At 43.1% G+C, this 20870-nt stretch overlaps 2 protein-coding genes across 8 annotated transcripts in view; one reads left to right on the forward strand and one right to left on the reverse strand.

Annotated features, from left to right (window-relative positions):
- The window catches only part of PEBP4 (phosphatidylethanolamine binding protein 4), a 360734-nt gene that overhangs the window by 147691 nt on the left and 192173 nt on the right, over positions 1-20870 (forward strand). For all 7 annotated transcript variants that reach the window (XM_084803995.1, XM_084803990.1, XM_084803993.1 and 4 more), the window contains one exon: positions 10418-10516. In XM_084803995.1, the coding sequence (XP_084660121.1) occupies positions 10418-10516 (99 nt within the window). The remainder of the gene's footprint in view (positions 1-10417; positions 10517-20870) is intronic.
- The window catches only part of LOC146340664 (uncharacterized), a 71400-nt gene that overhangs the window by 36145 nt on the left and 14385 nt on the right, over positions 1-20870 (reverse strand). The window lies entirely within an intron of this gene.

The raw sequence follows: 20870 nt of genomic DNA on the forward strand, positions 1-20870 counted from the left end.
CAGACCACCTTACTTGTCTCCTGAGAAACCTGTATGAGGGTCAAGAAGCAACAGTAAGAACCGGACATGGAACAACCGATTGGTTCCAAATTGGGAAAAGAGTACGACAAGGCTGTATATTGTCGCCCTGCTTATTTAACTTATATGCAGAGTACATCATGAGAAATGCCGGGTTGGATAAATCACAGGTTGGAATTAAGATTGCCGGGAGAATTATCAACAACCTCAGATACGCAGATGATACCACCCTAATGGCAGAAAGCAAAGAGGATCTAAAGAGCCTCTTGTTGAGGGTGAAAGCGGAGAGTGCAAAAGCTGGTTTGAAACTCAACATTAAAAAAACTAAGATCATGGCATCTGGCCACATCATTTCCTGGCGTATGGAAGGGGAAGAAATGGAAGCAGTGACAGATTTTATTTTCTTGGGCTCCAAGATCACCGCAGATGGTGACTGTAGCCATGAAATTAAAAGATGCTTGCTCCTTGGGAGGAAAGCTATGGCAAACCTAGATAGCATAGTAAGAAGCAGAGACATCACCTTGCCGACAAAGGTCCGTCTAATCAAAGCTCTGGTTTTCCCAGTAGCAACGTATGGCTGTGAGAGCTGGACTATAAGGAAGGCTGAGCGCCGAAGAATTGGTGCTTTCGAACTGTGGTGCAGGAGAAGACTCTTACGAGTCCCCTGGACTGCAAGGAGGTCAAATCAGTCAATCCTCAAGGAAATCAACCTTGACTGCTCATTGGAAGGACAGATACTGAAGCTGAAGCTCCAATATTTTGGCCACCTAATGCGAAGAGAAAACTCTCTGGAAAAGACCCTAATGCTGGGAAAGATTGAAGGCCAAAGGAGAAGGGGACGGCAGAGGATGAGATGGCTAGATAGCATCACCGATGCAATGAATATGGACTTGAGCACGCTCCGGGAGAGAGCGCAGGACAGGAAGGCCTGGCGTGGTATGGTCCATGGGGTCACGAAGAGTCGGACACGACTGAACGACTGAACAACAACAACAACAACAAGAGTATAAGGAATAATGGAAGGGGTACATTTCCACAACTTATGTAAGGATTTTTTGGTGTCTGATGCAGAACTGGCACCCTCTTTTCACTAGTTAACTGTGGTTGTTGTCTTCCCGCTCCTAACTGTATTCTCACAACATTCTTTTAACGGAAGACACCAGGCACCAAACATTAGCTTCCTACAACATTTGTGTGCTTGTTTATACTGTTTTATTGTGTGTTTTACTTTTGTACAACTTGTTTTGGATATACTCATTGTATTACCCTTATTTTAAAATAGTTTCAAGTCAGAGCAAAACAGCATATAGGGGAGAGGAGCAGAAGTTCAAACTGTAGGTTAAAATGAAATAGTATCCAGTACAGGACAACATACATGGATTCAATATCTGTAGTTTTAGAAACGGTAACCCTGTGTATTCTGGTCAGCTGTGCAGATTCCATGGCTCAGTTGCACATAACTGATGTTCACCTCATTTACTGCATGGTACAGATTACAGCTTGTGCATTGGCATAAAGCCAAAATTAAACCACAGAGATGTAGCAAACTGCCTTGAAAGGAAAATATTGCTGTCCCAATGTAAATGAAAACTATATAGTAAAGACAGGTGAATGGAACTTCGCCTTCACCTAAAAAGTGTTCTAAAACAGTGGAATGGATCAAACTGGGGAGAAAGGAGGACCCAGGTTTTCTAATTCTCAGTCTATTTTTTCTGTAATTACACATTTCCTTTCATATGAACACCTGTCTACTACTAGTAGCTCACAAAGGCCCAATGCAAATTAGTTTTTAAATACTAAACATTACTGAAAAGTGAAACGCTGTTATTCATTTCTTTAGTCTCCCTTTCTGCCAGAAGTGTTGCTTAAGGTTGCTAACAATAATAAAATACAGATGAAAGACAAAATCTTAATAAAACATAGCACAGAAACAAGTTAACAACACAAGTAAAAACACAACAATAAAATAAATAAACAGCATCGAACCAATTAAATACCCTTCAGCAACAGACTAGCTTACATGCCAAAGGCCTGCCTGAATAAAAATTATTTACCTGTCGGAGGAAGGACAATAGAGAGGGGAGCAATTTAGCTTCCATCACATAGGGAGCAGCATTGCCTGGGTGCAGCCACCGGGAAGGCCTTCTCTCACATCCTCACCAAATGTGGTACCAATGGCAGCAAGAGAAGTCCCCCCCATCTTAAAACAGAGGCACATTCATATGGGACAAGACAGCCTTTCAGGTAGCCTGGTCCCAACTTGTATAGGGCTTTATGGGTCATAACCAGCACTTTGAATTGCGCCCAGAAACAGACCAGTAGACAGTGAAGCTGTTGTAACAGGAGTCATGTGCTTCCTGTATCCAGCCCCGGCAATCAAAGTCTGGTTGCAGCATTCTGGACCAGCTGACGTTTCCCACATAGAGCCCATTACAGTAGTCCAAACGGGATGTAATTAAACTTAAGCATATGTCACCATAGCCAGATCAAACATGTCTAGGAAAGGGTGCAGTTGGTGCCCTAGCCTCAGCTGTGCAAATGCACTCCTGGCCAGCACCAAAACATGCACATCCAGGTTCAGGGCTGAATCCAGGAGTACACAAACTGTGAACCTGAGTCTTCAGTGGAGTGTAACCCCATCTGCCCTGATGGGGTTACACCCCCAGCCCCTGCCACTTTTATAAACCAGGGTGGACAAGGGTGCAGTGTGCACGTGGCTGGCCTCATCCCACCAGTGCTTTTTGAAATAGGAGAGACTTCTTAGTTATCTATTGCACAGCATAATGCTTCTCTAAACAAAAGCTCATTGTTGCAGTAGGTATCACCCCCTCCCTTCGCGTATTTGCATGCTGATGATAAGTTACAATTAATACTTTCTCTATGGTATCTATGTACACTATAGCAACCATTTGTAAACCTGTGGCAATTCAGATTAAATGTTTGTTAAAGGAGTTGCTATTAAACCTAGAATTTTTGGAAAGTTAGATGTCACTTTGTTTGTTATGGGGGGGGGGGGGTTAAATGGAGGTTGGAGTTACTTTTTCATCCCAAATGTATTTTACCATTGGGTACATAGGAATGAAATACCTAACATCCATAAACACATTACATAGCTAGAACTAAGTCCCTTGATTTTCAGTGGCACTCACCGCTAGGGAGGGGCTGTACCTGAGTGCTAGAGCACATCCTTTGCATGCAAAAGGTCCCAGTTCAGTCCCCAGTATCTCCAGGTAGGGCTAGGAAAGATTCTTGGCTGAAATCCTGGGTGGGATCTTCACGACAAAGAATGAGAAGTTGGAGTATTATCTGGATTTTCACGGAATTGGCTTTGGTCCATCAGGGACACATGAAACAAGGAAAGCCGCATGTACCATACCTTTAAAATCCGGTTTTCATGGGTCACACAGTGCTTGAATGGAATATACTTTCAGGTTTGGTGGGGGGGAGTAGAACTGAATGTCATCAAAGTGGCAGGGGCTGCTCAGCCAATGAGAGAGACTTGTTTCTTGCCCCTGTCTAGGCTCTCCCCTACTACTACATCACTATGAATGGTGAATAACTAATTCACAATTCTGAAAGCTAGAAACAGCGCTAAACAGGCAGGCTAGGTACTCGCTCCCCATGAGAGCACCCCACCAGTGCAAATATGCTCCATTCCAGCAAATGGTCAGGGAATTAATCCCCCCCTTTTCCTAATGCGTGCACTTTTTAATGAAGAAGCCAAAATCCATGATTCTTCAATGCAGCATCTGAAGGCTCCCTATGAGAGCAGCCCACCACCCCAGTGTCTCCCCATTTCAGCAATCTGTTATTGCTGGAATGGGGATTTATTGCTCCCACCCCCTTTTTCTCAATATGTGCAGTTTTCCATGAAGAAGCCAAAATCCCCAGTTCTCCAGTGCAGCATCTGAAGGCTCCCTCTGAGAACATCCCATCCACTCTAATTTCGCCCCATCCCAGCAAACTGTCATGGAGTTATTGCTTCTACCGCCATCCCCCTTTCTCCTTCTCTGGGCACTTTCTCCCTGTTTGCAATAACAGGCTCCCTAGACCTCGCCAGATTGCTACTGTGATAAAGCTCTTAGCATCAGAGAATCAACTTTACATAACATCAAAGAAGCGACTTTACACAATATCAGAGACACGATTTAACACAATGGAGAAGCGAAGTAACGTGAATATCGTCATGGAGGTTAATTACTCCCACTGGCAATATGGGAGTGCAGGGCAATTCTGAAGGCTCCAAAGAGTACTCTAGGGCTTAGGGGTGTGCGAAACACTTACCCCGTTCCAGCCAGCAGTCCTGCAGTGGTGGGGGAGGCGATCCGTCCCTCCCCCCTGGAATCCTTCCTGGCTGGCCTCAGCCGGACTTCCAGCCGCAGCCGGACTGTGGCTGCCATTTGCATCCCTAGCAAGCCATGATAGGCTACATAAGTATCTACGTAGCCTATCACGGCAAAAGACAGGGACGCAAATGATGTAGCGGCTGCCATTTGCGTCCCTGCTTTTTGCCATGATAGGCTACGTAGATACTTACATAGCCTATTACGACAAAGAGCAGGAGCGCAAATGGCGTAGTGGCCGCCATTTGCGTCCCTGCCTTTTGCCATGATAGGCTATGTAGATACTTACATAGCCTATCATGGCTTGGCAGGGACACAAATGCAGCCGCAGCCTGGCAGCAGCCGGAAGATGACCAGGAGCTGCTGCCAGAACCAGGTAGGTCTGTTCTGGGGGGGATTTCGGGGGGTGGCGGGGGGGTAGTATGTTCCGCCACGGACTCCGGGGGAGTCTCACTGGAGTCTGTGGCGGAATTCTCTAACATCCCTACTAGGGCTTTGATGTGCTGGAATGGCAGGCAAGTTACTTCAGTTGCCTAGGGTTATGGAGGGCACAGCCAGGTGAAAGACACACCGCTAGGAACATCCTGATCATAATGAAGTTAAAGCGGAGGGATGGGCATACAGCAGCTGAACTGCAAGGAGCCAAATTAAAGAAAAACAACGGAGTAAAAGTACTCTGCAAAAATGTGGCTTCCCCACAGCTAAACTCCAGGGTGGCTGCCGAGTGACCATGATGTCATGTATCCCTAACGACTTTAAGCCACAGCAGCATCAGAGAAATCCTCCCATGTAGATGGGCCCCTGGATAGCCCATGCCGATGAATGTAGATGATATCAAACTTGATGGATAGATCATTTGTTAGACTTGGTGTAAGGCAGCTTCCTGTGTGCCTTGGGGTGGACATGATTTAGATAGTTCACAGCCTAAATCTGATGAACATATTCTTAGCCTAGGTCCTGTTTTCTTTTTCTAGTGGAGACCATTAATAGACCAGCACTTATCAAAAATCAATCAACGTTTTTCCCTATATATTTTGGCATGATGTTCCTGCTTTGAAGTCATGGGGAAATTACTACACGATTCAACAAGACAGTAAATATGGAATCCAACTCTAATGTTTTCTAGGTATTTGTCAAACCATAGTACAACAAAACACAGCTCCATTCTACCACATCCTCCAGTGTTTATCCAGCACTATACAGCTTGGACCAGGCTATCTTGAAGACTGAATGCTCTAATATGAGCCTGCCCAAGTTTCATGGATCACTGCCTTGCTGTGGCAAAGGGGCTTGAATAACTCAGTGAAGCCATAAGCTATGCCGTGCAGGGCCACCCAAGACGGACAGGTCATGGCGGAGGGTTCTGACAAAATGTGGTCCACTGGAGAAGGAAATGGCAACCCACTCCAGTATTCTTGCCAAGAAAACCCCATGGAACGTATCACAAGACTAAAAGATATGACGCCGGAAGATGAGCCCCTCAGGTCGGAAGGTGTCCAATATACTACTGGGGAAGAGCAGAGGGTATTTCCAAGTAGCGCTAGAAAGAGTGAAGTGGCTGGGCCAAAGCCGAAAGGACACTCAGCTGTGGATGTGTCTGGTGGTGAAAAGAAAATCCGATGCTGTAAAGAACAATATTGTTCAGGAACCTGGAATGTCAGATCAATTAATCAAGGTAAGCTGGAGGTGGTCAAACATGAGATGGCAAGACTGAACATCGACATCTTGGGAATCAGCGAACTCAAATGGACAGGCATGGGCGAATTTAATTCAGGTGACCATCATATCTACTACTGTGGGCAAGAATCCCTTAGAAGAAATGGAGTAGCACTCATAGTCAACAAAAGGGTGGGAAAAGCAGTACTGGGGTACAATCTCAAAAACGGTAGAATGATCTCAGTACGAATCCAAGGCAAAGCATTCAACATCACAGTAATTCAAGTCTATGCCCCAACCGCTGATGCCAAAGAGGCTGAGGTTGATCGGTTCTATGAAGACCTACAACACCTTGTAGAACTAACACCAAAAAAAAACGTCCTCTTCATCATAGGGGATTGGAATGCTAAAGTAGGAAGTCAAGAAATCACTGGGATAACAGGCAGGCATGGCCTTGGTGTACAAAATGAAGCAGGACAAAAGCTAATAGAGTTTTGTCAAGAGAACACGCTGATCATAGCAAACACTCTTTTCCAACAGCACAAGAGGCAACTCTACACATGGACATCACCACATGGTCAATATTGAAATCAGATTAATTATGCCCTTTGCAGCCAAAGATGGAGAAGCTCTATACAGTCAGTAAAAACAAGACCTGGAGCTGACTGTGGCTCAGATCATGAGCTTCTTGTTGCAAAATTTCGGCTTAAATTGAAGAACGTCGGGAAAACCACTAAACCATTCAGGTATGACCTAAATCATATCCCTTATGAATATACAGTGGAGGTGAGGAATAGATTGAAGGGATTAGACCTGATAGACAGAGTGGCTGAGGAACTATGGACGGAGGTCCGTAACATTGTTCAGGAGGCAGCAACTCAAACCATCCCAAAGAAAAAGAAATGCAAGAAAGCAAAGTGGCTGTCTGATGAGGCTTGACAAGTAGCTGAGGAAAGAAGAGAAGCGAAAAGCAAGGGAGAAAGGGGACGATATATCCAACTGAATGCAGAGTTCCAGAGAATAGCAAGGAGAGACAAAAAGGCCTTCTTAAATGAACAATGCAAAGAAATCGAGGAAAACAACAGAATGGGAAAGACTAGAGATCGCTTCAAGAAAATCGGAGATCTCAAGGGAACGTTTTGTGCAAAGACGGGCATGATAAAGGACAAAGAAGGCAGGGACCTAACAGAAGCAGATGAGATTAAGAAGAGGTGGAAAGAATACACAGAAGAACTATACAGGAAAGATCTTAATGTCCCTGATAGCCATGATAGTGCGGTCACTGAACTTGAGCCAGACATCCTCGAGAGTGAAGTCAAGCGGGCCTTAGGAAGCAACAAAGCTAGCGGAGATGACAGTATTCCAGCTGAGCTATTTAAAATCCTAAAAGATGATGCTGTTAAAGTGCTGCACTCAATATGCCAACAAATTTGGAACATTCAACAGTGGCTGCAAGACTGGAAAAGGTCAGTTTACATTCCAATTCCAAAGAAGGGCAACGCCAAAGGGTGTTCAAACTACCGCACAATTGCGCTCATTTCACATGCCAGCAAGGTTATGCTCAAAATCCTACAAGCTAGGCTTCAGCAGTATGCGAACCGAGAACTACCAGAAGTACAAGCTGGGTTTCGAAGAGGCAGAGGAACTAGAGATCAAATCGCCAACGTTCCCTGGATCATGGAGAAAGCAAGAGAATTCCAGAAAAACGTCTATTTCTGCTTCATTGACTACGCTAAAGCCTTTGATTGTGTGGATCATAACAAACTGTGGCAAATTCTTAAAGTGATGGGAATACCACCTTACCTGTCTCCTGAGAAACCTGTACGAGGGTCAAGAAGCAACAGTAAGAACCAGACATGGAACAACCGATTGGTTCCAAATTGGGAAAGGAGTACGACAAGGCTGCATATTGTCACCCTACTTATTTAACTTATATGCAGAGTACATCATGAGAAACGCCGGGTTGGATGAATCACAGGTCGGAATTAAGATTGCCGGGAGAATTATCAACAACCTCCGATATGCAGACGATACCACCCTAATGGCAGAAAGCGAAGAGGATCTCAAGAGCCTCTTGTTGAGGGTGAAAGAGGAGAGTGCAAAAGCTGGTTTGAAACTCAACATTAAAAAAACGAAGATCATGGCATCTGGCCCCATCCCTTCCTGGCATATAGAAGGGGAAGAAATGGAAGCAGTGACAGATTTTATTTTCTTGGGCTCCAAGATCACCGCAGACGGTGACTGTAGCCATGAAATTAAAAGACACTTGCTCCTTGGGAGGAAAGCTATGGCAAACCTAGACAGCATAGTAAGAAGCAGAGACATCACCTTGCCGACAAAGGTCCGTCTAATCAAAGCTATGGTTTTCCCAGTAGTAATGTATGGCTGTGAGAGCTGGACTGTAAGGAAGGCTGAGCGCCGAAGAATTGATGCTTTCGAACTGTGGTGCTGGAGAAGACTCTTACGAGTCCCCTGGACTGCAAGGAGGTCAAATCAGTCCATCCTAAAGGAAATCAATCCTGAGTGCTCATTGGAAGGACAGATACTGAAGCTGAAGCTCAAATATTTTGGCCACCTAATGCGAAGAGAAAACTCTCTGGAAAAGACCCTGATGCTGGGAAAGACTGAAGGCCAAAGGAGAAGGGGACGGCAGAGGATGAGATGGCTAGATAGCATCACGGATGCAATGAATATGAACTTGAGCACGCTCCGGGAGAGAGTGCAGGACAGGAAGGCCTGGCGTGCTATGGTCCATGGGGTCACGAAGAGTCGGACACGACTGAACGACTGAACAACAACAACAACAAGTTTTAAGACCCTCCAAAGAGGCCCTTCTTTCAGTCCAGCCACTATCAGAGGCACATTTGACAGGAGCATGAGAGAGGTCCTTCTCGGTGGCTGCTCCCACATTTTGGAACTGCCTGCTAAGAGAGACCAGGCCAGCTCCATCTCTGATGTCCTTCTGCGGGCAAGCAAATTCGTTTTTATTCAAGGTCAAGCAGGCTTTTGTCATCTAAGCTGATTTGTTGCTGAATTGGGTTTTTAATCTGCTGTTATTTCTTTCTTATTGATGTGCTTTCATTTGTCTTTTGTTTTTATTTGTGTCTTATTTGATATGTTTTTACTGCATGCATTTTGAATTTATGAGTTTTCATGTTTTAAGGATAATGTAATTTATAATGTAATTATATTGATCCAGTTCACACATCATCAACAAACCATAGGTTTGCTTACTCCAGCTGCATTTCAAACAACTGATGGTTTTTTAACCATGGGTTGTTGGTGACATGTGAACCAGGTCACTGAAGCAGTATACATTCCCTACACATTTTCCCAGGAAAAGCATATTGCCCTCCTGTTTCTAGGCCCTGTGTGTGGTTCACTCCTGCCATTTCCCTCCTCCTTTCTTGGGTCCTGTGCATATTTGGTCCTCCGGTTCTTAGTTGCTCTTGTTGCATCCATTGAATTTCTCTTTTAAAAGACCCAAGATGACTTACATCAAAATTATTAAAACATACAAATTATAAAACAGCTAAAAACAAATTCTGTTAAAAATATCAAAACATAATAAAACAACTAAAACATTAGTGTGGACCATAACCCAAACAACTGATGTATAAGAAGCCCATCACACCCATTCTCCTAACCCCTTTCTGTACCTAGGCCAGAGCCAATTATACCCCCAAATCCAATCTTCTTTTGATCTCAGGGCAGCTGCACTGATGGTCAGCATTCCTTCACAGACACCCCTCAGTAGCTGGGAGAGCTTGAGGAATGGCAACAATAAGTAAAATGATATTCTGATATTTGGATAATTTTCCTCCTTCACAGCCCCCCAAGTTAAAAATGTGGAGGTTTCAGCTTTTTCTCATCACTACTTATAGATGAATTAGTAATATTTTTTTTTCTGTCTTGTCTGTAAGATGGTCTGAACTTAGGTATATTATAATGTATCATCACTAAGAACATCTATTTATATTCATTCAGTGGAAGCACTGAGACAGAGTCTTAAATATAAAAATTCTTTTCATATGCTATGTACTGAACTTCCAGTTTTCTTCACCATATTCTATTTTGTTTGCCCAGCATTCCCCCCCCCTCCCCACACGCCCTTCTTGAGAGTACCACATATGGCCTTTTAAATGAGAGAAGTTCTTTGCAAGAATTGATATAAATTATTTATTCTATTTTTGACTTGACCATATACCATTGCTTTTATTAGAATTGCATTTCTGTATGCTTGAACTGTTCTAGGAAAAGTGAAAAGTGTAATATAGTACTGAAGGTCCTGTTGTCATAGGAGAGTGGATGAATTATAGCTGTTTTGTTAGGAAAGTTTCCTTTTTAACTTGCTTACCAGCTAACTACATAAGACTATCTTTCCCATTTATGTTTTACAGAATAAAAAGTATGTTCTCATCATGGTGGATCCAGATGCCCCTAGCAGAGCAAATCCAAAGTACCGTTTCTGGAGACACTGGGCTGTTGTCAACATCAGTGTGAGTAACAAGGGCGTTTTTCTCATCATATTCTTCCCTAGGGTGTATCAGTAGCTTTGGAGATGCTGCTTGATATGTTTAATAAACATTTCATTCAGATAAATCTGAGTCTTTCCTCTACGATCTTTATTTTAATCCTTCTCAGTAACCATGGTTAAGTTATGCAATAATACCAGAAACTTCCTTTGGCCCAAAGGAAGTGTCTATATTTTTAAAGGCTTATTCGGATGACATGTAGGCAGTATTGTAGAGACATCATGGCTGGCACTATACATGTTAGTGTAGGTGGGTTTGAGGCCATAATTGGTCAGATGGCCTGGGTGAATAATAAAATGGGGATATGTACAACAACTCTGCTTCAGCTTTTGCTCAGTCCATTTGGGGAGCTTCTTGAACTTGTTTCTTGTAAACTAGCTCAGGAATTGCATGGCATTTCTAAAGGCTCGGGACCTTCCCTGATCTATGCCCCATGAGCCAGCCCAGGAAATACTCATTACCTTAGAGCTCTAAAAAGTCTTTGGGGCTTTCGCAGGGCTCTTTTTGAGCAATGCTTGATATCCACAGATTTGATGAAAATAGAGAAACATTTTAGATTTTTGTGTATTTTGCATACCTATCTAAAGCCTTTGACTGTGTGGATCATAACAAATTGTGGCAAGTTCTTGGTGGTATGGGGATACCAAGTCATCTTGTCTTCCTCCTAAGGAATCTGTATAACGACCAAGTAGCAACAGTAAGAACAGACCACGGAACAACGGACTGGTTTAAGATTGGGAAAGGAGTACGGCAGGGTTGTATACTCTCACCCTACCAATTCAACCTGTACGTAGAACACATCATGTGACGTACTGGGCTTGATGAAGCCAAGGCTGGAGTTAACATCGCTGGAAGAAACATTAACAGTCTCAGATATGCAGATGATACCACTTTGATGGCTGAAAGCGAGGAGGAGCTGAGGAACCTCATGACCAAGGTGAAAGAAGAAAGTGCAAAAGCTGGGTTGCAGTTAAACCTCAAAAAAAGCCAAGATTATGGCAACCAGCTTGATTGATAACTGGCAAATAGAGGGAGAAAACGTGGAGGCAGTGACAGACTTTGTCTTTCTAGGCGCAAAGATTACTGCAGACACTGACTGCAGCCAGGAAATCAGAAAACGTTTACTTCTTGGGAGGAGAGCAATGACAAATCTTGATAAAATAGTGAAGAGCAGAGACATCACACTGACAACAAAGGTCTGCATAGTTAAAGCAATGGTATTCCCCGTAGTAACCTATGGCTGCGAGAGCTGGACCATAAGGAAGGCTGAGTGAAGGAAGATAGATGCTTTGGAACTGTGGTGCTGGAGGAAAATTCTGAGAGTGCCTTGGACTGCAAGAAGATCAAACCAGTCCATATTCCAGGAAGTAAAGCCAGACTGCTCACTTGAGGGAATGATATGAAAGGCAAAACTGAAGTACTTTGGCCACATAATGAGAAGACAAAAGGAGAAGATCTGGAGAAGATGCTGATGCTAGGGGAAGTGGAAGGCAAAAGGAAGAGGGGCCGACCAAGGGCAAGGTGGATGGATGATATTCTGGAGGTGACGGGCTCGACCTTGGGGGAGCTGGGGCTGGTGACGGCAGACAGAAAGCTCTGGCATGGGCTGGTCCATGAAGTCACGAAGAGTCGGAAGCGACTGACCGAATAAACAACAACAACAACAATCCTTTGGAAGCATTAAGCTCAGGACAATCTTGGAGAACTGGTCATGTTAGCCCCGTCCCATGAGGGACATCTCACATCTGTCACATCAGCAACTTTTTCCAGGGGTTGGGGCAATCTGAGAAGCCTGCTGCTGTTGGCAGGCCACTCTTCAGGTTGTCTGAGGGTGAGGGTGGCCCTTCTTTTACCCTGCAGAATCAGGCACCAGTGAGAGGGCGTCCTGTGGAGGTGGGTTTTTTTAGAGAAGGTGGTGTTTTTCCTCTCTCCACCAAATAGGCTTCAGTGAAAATGGCAGAGTGGGAGAGGTTTATGTGGGATATCCTCAGTGGGTGTGTTAACTGGAGCTTCCTGTTGTGATAGATTTTCTTGAAATTTAGCTGCATCCTACGACTGCCTAGTAGTATATTTTTTCTTTCTTTCTGCTCTCGATTTTACTTGCTGCATGACTGATAAATGAAGGGGGTTAGTTATCTGACTGAGCACAAATTAGAGACCATATTAAGGCCTTTTCTATCGGCACTATATCTGCAGACAGAACAGAAGAAGATGAATCAATTTGCCTGCTGTGACATTTTTGCTAAATGCTTTCTGGATAAAGTTGCTCACATCTGCTCTGACTTGGATTCCATGATTATAACAGATCCTATGGATGTACCTTTGGCATCTGCTTGTCATGTTGCGATAAATACATTTCAGTTTATTCAGCCTGAGGATGTGGATACGCTCTTTGGTAGTGAGACCAACCACTTGTGTGCTTTGACCCTTGGCCTTCTTGGCTGATTAAGGCAGCCAGAGGGGGCTTGGATGAGTGGGTCAGTAGAGTCTAAGTGCCTTGTTGGAAGAAGACGTAATGCCATCCATCCAAAAGATGGCTATGGTAAGAACTTTTTTAAAAAACCTCTCTTGATCCTACCATATTGGATAATTTCCATCCAGTCTCAAATTTGTCATGGATGGGCATGGTGATTGAGTGTGTAGTGGTAACTCAACTCCAGGCATTCTTGGTTGAAGCAGACTATATAGACCTATTTCAATCTGGCTTCAGGCCTGGTTTTGGATCTAAATCAACTTTGATCAGCTTGGTTGATAATCTGCACTGAGAACTAGATAGGGGAGTACGTCCCTGTTGGTTCTGCTGGACCTTTCAGCAGCATTTGATACCATTGACCATGGTATCGTTGTGGACCTCCCACCAAGGATGGGTTTGGGAGGAAATGCTTTATAGTCCTTCTGGTACTTCTTTGGGGGGTGGTTTCAGTAGGTGGTGTTAGGAGACTCTTGTTCAGAGCCTTTGGTATTAGTTCATAACATCCCAAAGGGACAGATTCTCTTCCTGTGCTATTCATAATCTACATGAAACCACTGGGATAGGTCATTCAGGGATTTTGAGGTGCATTGTCACCAATAAGTGGATGATGCATTCCCTGAATGCAGCTTTGCACCTGGATATTCAATGGCTGGCTGTAGCCAAGAATATCTTTGCCCAGCTTAGGCTTGTGGACCAACTACATTTGCTCCTGACAAGGTCAGACCTGGCCACGGTGACACATGCCCTACTTAACACATGTAGATCAAGTTATTGCTTGAGCTCTATGTGGAGCTACCTTTGAAGAGTCTTCAGAAATTTCAGTTGGCCTAGAATGCGGTAGCAAGAACGTTAGGGGGCATTCACTCACAGAATCATAGCACATCTGCCCTACATCAGCTTCATTGATGACCAATCTGTTTCCAGGCACAATTCAAGTGTTGGTGATTACCCTTAAAGCCCTAAGTGGCTTTGGTCAAGGCTGCCTTAAGATCCAGCTCCTCCTGTACCAGCCTGCCTGCACCTTCTAATCTGACAGAGAGACCTTTTGCTGTGTCCTGACTATGACGAAGGCTCAGTTGATGGGGAAAAGAGAGAGTGACTTCTCAGTGGTTGTGCCCAAATTTTGAAATTATATTCCCCATAAGGTTTGGTTGACCCCCTCTCTTGCTATATTCCACCAGATGGTAAAACCATTTTTATTCCAGCAGCCTCTGTTTTACTGGGAAGAACATTTCTTATCCAATATCTTGGCTTATCTGCTGAAACCTGTCAATGTTCTATTATATTGTCATTTTTAATGAATGTTGTTGGATTTTATAATTGGTTTTAATTGTTCTAAGCTGACCTGTGTTGTATGTAAGCACTGGAAGGGTGGGATATAAATCCTTATGTAAAGAAGCAAACAAACAAATAAAAGAGTCTCCATTCTTAAAAATGCAAATTAAATGGAAGCAAAATGAAAATTTGGCTCCGTTCTAACAACAGCACACATACACACAAGTTAAATAACTTAGTTTTAAAGCATAATCATATACATGTCTGCTCAGAAGTCCCACTGAGCTCCCAGGTGAGTGTGCAGGATTGCAGCCTCAATCAGCCATTTTCTGTTCAACATTATGACTGTTATTGCATAGATTGTTGTAGATCAATGTCCTGGTGTCCACCCAGAATAGGCAGCGTGAATCGTCAGGTTACGAATCAATTATTTTCTCATAATTAGAAATGTAAACAGAAAATAAAGCGGGGAATCAAAAAGAAGCACGTTTTTGGTAAGTGAAGTTTAAGCCCATGTTCTGCATATGCTCCGAATTTCCCTATTTTCTAATCCTGGCAAATTGCTTATTCTTGTTTTTGCCCCTATTTTTGCTTTTAGGAATTCCTTGTCGCACACTGTGAACTGCTAGAATTTCTAGATTCTTCAGGTCCTCTGCTCCAGGTCGATCAAGTTAGATCTCTTGAGCGCTTGTGTGTGTTTCTATGCCTCTTTTCTTTAACACACATACGTAACTGCGCACACATGAACCATCAAGTACTGCCCACCGTGTCACATGCTGGTGAAGTTCATTTTGATAACAGATGATTGTAGGACAATTATGTTTTTCTAGAATATCTTTATCCAAAATAAATAAATACAAAATTTCTTAGGCTTTTAAGAATGGAGGACAGTTTTGTTGTTGTTGTTCAGTCGTTAAGTCGTGTCCGACTCTTCGTGACCCCATGGACCACAGCACGCCAGGCCTTCCTGTCCTGCGCTCTCTCCCGGAGCGTGCTCAAGTTCATATTCATTGCATCAGTGATGCTATCTATCCATCTCATCCTCTGCCGTCCCCTTCTCCTTTTGGCCTCAGTCTTTCCCAGCATCAGGGTCTTTTCCAGTGACTTTTCTCTTCGCATTAGGTGGCCAAATATTTGAGCTTCAGCTTCAGTATCTGTCTTTCCAATGAGCAGTCAGGGTTGATTTCCTTTAGGATTGACTGATTTGACCTCCTTGCAGTCCAGGGGACTTGTAAGAGTCTTCTCCAGCACCACAGTTCGAAAGCATCAATTCTTCGGCACTCAGCCTTCCTTGTAGTCCAGCTCTCACAGCCATATGTTGCTGGGAAAACCATAGCTTTGATTAGACTGTCAAGGGCTCCTTGGAGGCCTCTCTCAGTCTAATCTAGTAGCCAAGTCCAGACACAGACAAAGGGATTCTTTTCAAAGCTTTATTCTTCTTTTACAACTTAACAACTCTACCGTTAGCAACTAGATATGAGCAGCAGAGTACCTATGCCCTAAGTTGGAACAGTTGGTCCCCGTTTGAAAGGGAATCACTGGCAGACCCCTGAACTTAAGGGCTAGGGAGAGTCCCTCCCCTTTTCCCTTGGATCCTCTGGGCACAACCGTTGTTTGCATGCCAACTGGGCACTACACCTCCTTTCCGCGCCCTCCATTTGGTGCCGCTCTCTGCGTCGGTGACGCGCGTCCATCAAGTCTGCTTCCCGTGCTCTGTCACTCCCAGGACTGCTATCTAAGCTAGGAATGCCAGTGGGACGAATCGCCCTCAGCTGTTGGCCCTGGGAAAGAGGAGTGCGCTCCTTTCCCAGGAGCGACTCCTCTTCCTCAGAATCAGAACTACTCTGGGATTCTATGGGCTCAGTGTCCACCCTGACATAGACGGACCTTTGTCGGCAAGGTGAAGTCTCTGCTTCTTACTATGCTGTCTAGGTTTGCTATAGCTTTCCTCCCAAGGAGCAAGCGTCTTTTAATTTCATGGCTACAGTCACCGTCTGTGGTGATCTCAGAGCCCAAGAAAATAAAATCTGTCACTGCTTCCATTTCTTCCCCTTCTATATGCCAGGAAGTGATGGGGCCAGATGCCATGATCTTAGTTTTTTTAATGTTGAGTTTCAAACTAGCTTTTGCACTCTCCACTTTCACCCTCACCAAGAGGCTCTTTAGATCCTCTTCACTTTCTGCCATTAGGGTGGTATCATCTGCCTATCTGAGGTTGTGTATAATTCCCCCGGCAATCTTAATTCTGACCTGTGATTCATCCAATCCGGCGTTTCTCATGATGTACTCTGCATATAAATTAAATAAGCAGGGCGACAATATACAGCCTTGTCGTACTCCTTTCCCAATTTGGAACCAATCGGTTGTTCCATGTCCGGTTCTTACTGTTGCTTCTTGACCCTCGTACAGGTTTCTCAGGAGACAGGTAGGTGGTCTGGTAGTCCCATCTCTTTAAGAATTTGCTGCGTAAATGAATACAAATATGGAGTAGAGCCTTCAGCAATGTGTAATGGAGGGGTGGGACTCAGGCAGTGATGCTTTGTATGAGAATGGATGAGTTACAAGCAAGCCCCTAGTTTTATCTGTGAAACACTGGAGAATATGTGGTCTCTTCATTGGGTCTGTATTGGAGATGGACAGTAGCTAAAATTTGATAGTAGTATGATAGAATCATTGTCACTCATGTGAATGGGTGTTTCTTTTGCCTCACTCTTGTCTCTGGTCAAATAGGTTTTATAGTGTTTCAAAACCCTGCAAAACCTGCTGACCAAAGACAAGAGTGGAACTAGACAAATGGGTTCAGATGCCATGGGTAGGGAATTATGCCTGTATCGTCCCATGGGCGTTGATGACTCTGTAATCCCATTGGCAATGATAGCTCTGTTGTACCGCCTTCTTAAAAATTGTCTGTGTTCAGTCTTTAGCTAACTATGTCCAGACATGGCAAGGTGATTTCACTTAGTACTCCTAAGTGTGAGTAACCATGGCTCTCTGCCAGACTACAGTAGTATGAACTTTAATTCAGGAATGTTTCTTTCATGTTGGGAAACTATGGCTAAGAAAAAACAAGGGGGCAGTTATTATTTTTTATTTCCACCAATTCTGTTGCCCTGTATTGCCTCTGACCTTCCTCTTCAGGAGTTACCAGCTTCAGAAAAAACAATTTAGAAAAGCAGCTTATTTCTCTTTATGTCTTCTTGCATTTTACAATATGTTTAAAAGTTTAGGTGTTTTCAGCTCTGATTCGATCTAATAATCGTGGTACTAAAGTCTAATTAAGATATCAATTAATTTGCAACCTGCATTTAAAAAGAACTATCTAGTTGTTCTCCTCTATTATTCTCTGAAATTACTGCCAAGGGCTTTTTGTACAGATACCTTAATTAGACTTTTTATTGTTAATGGGAATATTGAGCAAATTAAAATTGGATATTAATACTTTCCATGATTTTCATAATTGGCTGAAGTAATAAAGCATTCAGAATAACTGTAGCAGCTTGTGTACAATTTTACTCCTATACAAATTCTTTCACAGGAATCTTTACACATTCCTTAACAATGGGGTCTTGAAAGTCTCTCATTAATTCAAATATTTATTAATTTATTAATCACAAAAAGCTGGAGCTAACATTCCTCCTCCTTATGCAGATCCTTCTAGTGTATTAACTGCTACTAATTATTGTAATTAAAAATAACTTTTAAGGAAAGTAACAAAAATTTGAAATTCAATGCAGTTCTGTTCTGAAAAGCTCATGTTTTCAAATGGCATATCCACAAGATTATAACTGAGAAAGAAGGAAATATGCTTACCTAATTTTTCCAAAACTGCTCCAAGGCTGAGTGACAAATTTAAAGTAGAGGCTGTTTGTGTGTGTGTGTGTGTGTGTGTGTGTGTGTGTGTGAGGGAGGGAGAGAGAGAGAGAGAGAGAGAGATTCCTATTTATGTCTTAATATAATTTTTTTTAGGAAATCTGGAAGAAGGAGAGGGCAACCTAACTACTATAAGGTATAACAAATATTTCATGGAGTTAAATTGGGCCTTTCCTTCTGTGACTACAATGATCCTCTGACCAGAAAATGAGATCCAGAATGTTAAAAAAAATCACGTGAGCTTTCTATGAGTGGAATCCACCAACTGCTTTTCTACTAAGACAGAGAGAGTTTTCTTTGTGCAAATCCCCTATTTCTCTCCCAATCTAATATGTCCGTGTATCTATATACCAATATTTTGTTCTTAGTTTTTTCTACTGAGGGAGCATTCTAAGTATTGGGAAGATGATGATCACATTCCCCTAGGCTGTTGTACACAGAGAATGGCAGCAGTTACAGGGAGCAGGTTATGGTAATTCAAATCACAGTAGGAACCTTGGGTGTGTGGGTGAAGGGGAATAATAGCCAAGGTCCTTTTGATTCCGAATGAAGGACACTCTTGAACTTTTTATACCAGATCTACTGTATGTCCTTGGTCAAAGTCATTCTGCTCTTTTGTGCAACATGCACCATTTTGTGTGGCACATTACTTTGGCGCTGGCCCAAACCTCTTCATGCTGAATTCGGTCTTGTGGGGTTCAGACAGAACTTTGCCTCATCATGTTGCAAATTTCAACAACCTAATCTGTTGAACACCTTCTGTTACACTATTCATTACTTATCACTATTGATGATACTTTTCGTTGAATTGTTGGAAACAGGGTGCTTTAACTTCAATTCAAAATAATGTATATATTTTTTTAAAATGTTGCTGTAAAGTGGAATAATATCTTTTGATGACTGTTTTTAAAGTGCTTTAGGTTTTCATGGTAATTTGCAGTGTGAAATTATTTAGAGATAAGAGCCAAATTAGCTCTTAAAGGCGGGAGGTCGATATGTCCCGTTATCCATGCAAGCAGTGTTTAAATATAATCAGCCTTTACTCTAATGCAGCATAATTGTTCATTTGAAATAGCTTTTTTTATTCCATTCAATGAGTCATTAAAATATTCAAAAGATAATGCAGCGAATTAGAAATAAATTTATCACATTATCCTGCGTATACTGAGGAGTATCAAGTAACTAGACAGAGACTGACTGAACTAGTTTACGCAGCTCTAGTAAACAATGTGCTGTTGTTTTAAAATTCTGTAGGAAGAACAAAGGGGAAGGGAGAAAATAAATTGTCTCTTCAAATTCTGTTTTGCCCCCTTCCCGATCAGTGAGAGTAAGAAAGAAGCAAAACAAATCCATACTCTCCAAAGCTTTACTGTTCTAACATTTTGTAATACAAAGTTCCAGAAAACGACCCTGTCAGAGAAGAATTCCTACATGACAATTCCCTCTTGTGACATAGTGAGGGGTGGGTGGGGGGAACATCCTAAATTTGATTATCAGCAGGTTGGAGCAAGCTATTTGCACTAACAGTAGGATTTGAAGTCTAGAAAATGCCTAGAAAGATGCTTGCCTAATGTCCATCTGACCTCTTTAAGGCCCTGGACAGTGGATCAAGCAGACATTTGGGCACTTGGGAACAGAACTCGGATAACTTTATTCTTAAATGGTCCTTCCCTTCTAACCACTGGGTCACACTCTCTCTCTCCCATTTTAGTTTCCTCAGTAACTAGGAAGAACACTTTGGAAACCAGGTTCCCATATTCTCCTATATAAATTACTAGGTTTTCTTCTTGTCCAGATGGAGTCCTCCACACTCACGAGCCGTCAGTACGACATAAGTCTATGTTTACTTTTGATAATGCTGGGTCTACGCACTCTTTTCATGACAAGAGATTTCTTTGACACATACAATGTGGAAGTGGGGTCCCAAATGTGCCCGTCCTGGGGCACAGGCAGGCATCCCTGTCTCTTAGCGCTCCAGGTGTTCTCATTAAGGACGCTTCGATGCCTGAAGGTGAAGCAGCAGGGACGGTAAAGGAAACAATCTGTTCAGCGACGAACATGGTACAGAGACAGCTGTTCCTCCTGTGCAGTACAGTAGCAGTGTGAAAAGCATACCCCAGTAGGATGTTAGGCTAGCAAGCTGTTTCCGTGACATGAAGAGCATGGCTGTTTTCATCAGCAGTGATCTCTTAATTCTCTCTGTGTATGTATCTCTGTCTTGGACATGTGTGGAGTTGTGCATAAGGAGGGACAAATTAGAGCATCCTTCTGTGAAAGTACCAGGCCTCTCCATTAAAGGGCCACTCTTCTGTTGAGGATTTTGCAAGCAGTTTCTTTTTCTGTTGGTTGACTTTGTCAGTGAAATTCCTCTTATTGGCTGATGAATAGGTTCTGGGTTGCAAGTGTCACCATAGAAACAGGTGCTAACTTAAGCAAACAAGAGCATTATTAACATTAAGAGTAGTGGAATATTTCAGAAATTATTGGAGTGGAGTTAGAGGCTTGCTGGTGAGGAGGGTTGGCTAACCCCAGCATTTTGGGGGGGCAGGGAGTGAGAGAGAAGAGGGGGTGTTTGTGTAATGTTAGGTTATCTCCTGAGGTACAATGCTGGGTTCCTGCATTCATCTTCTTTCCAGAATACCTGGCGAGTGGGCATTTCCACATGTGGCTTGCGCTGCCCTTGTTTGTTTGTCGGTTCCT

The sequence above is a fragment of the Heloderma suspectum genome, chromosome 6, assembly GCF_057233095.1.
Source record: "Heloderma suspectum isolate Gila_16-S chromosome 6, 16-S_ref, whole genome shotgun sequence".
NCBI classification, from domain to species: Eukaryota; Metazoa; Chordata; class Lepidosauria; order Squamata; family Helodermatidae; genus Heloderma; species Heloderma suspectum.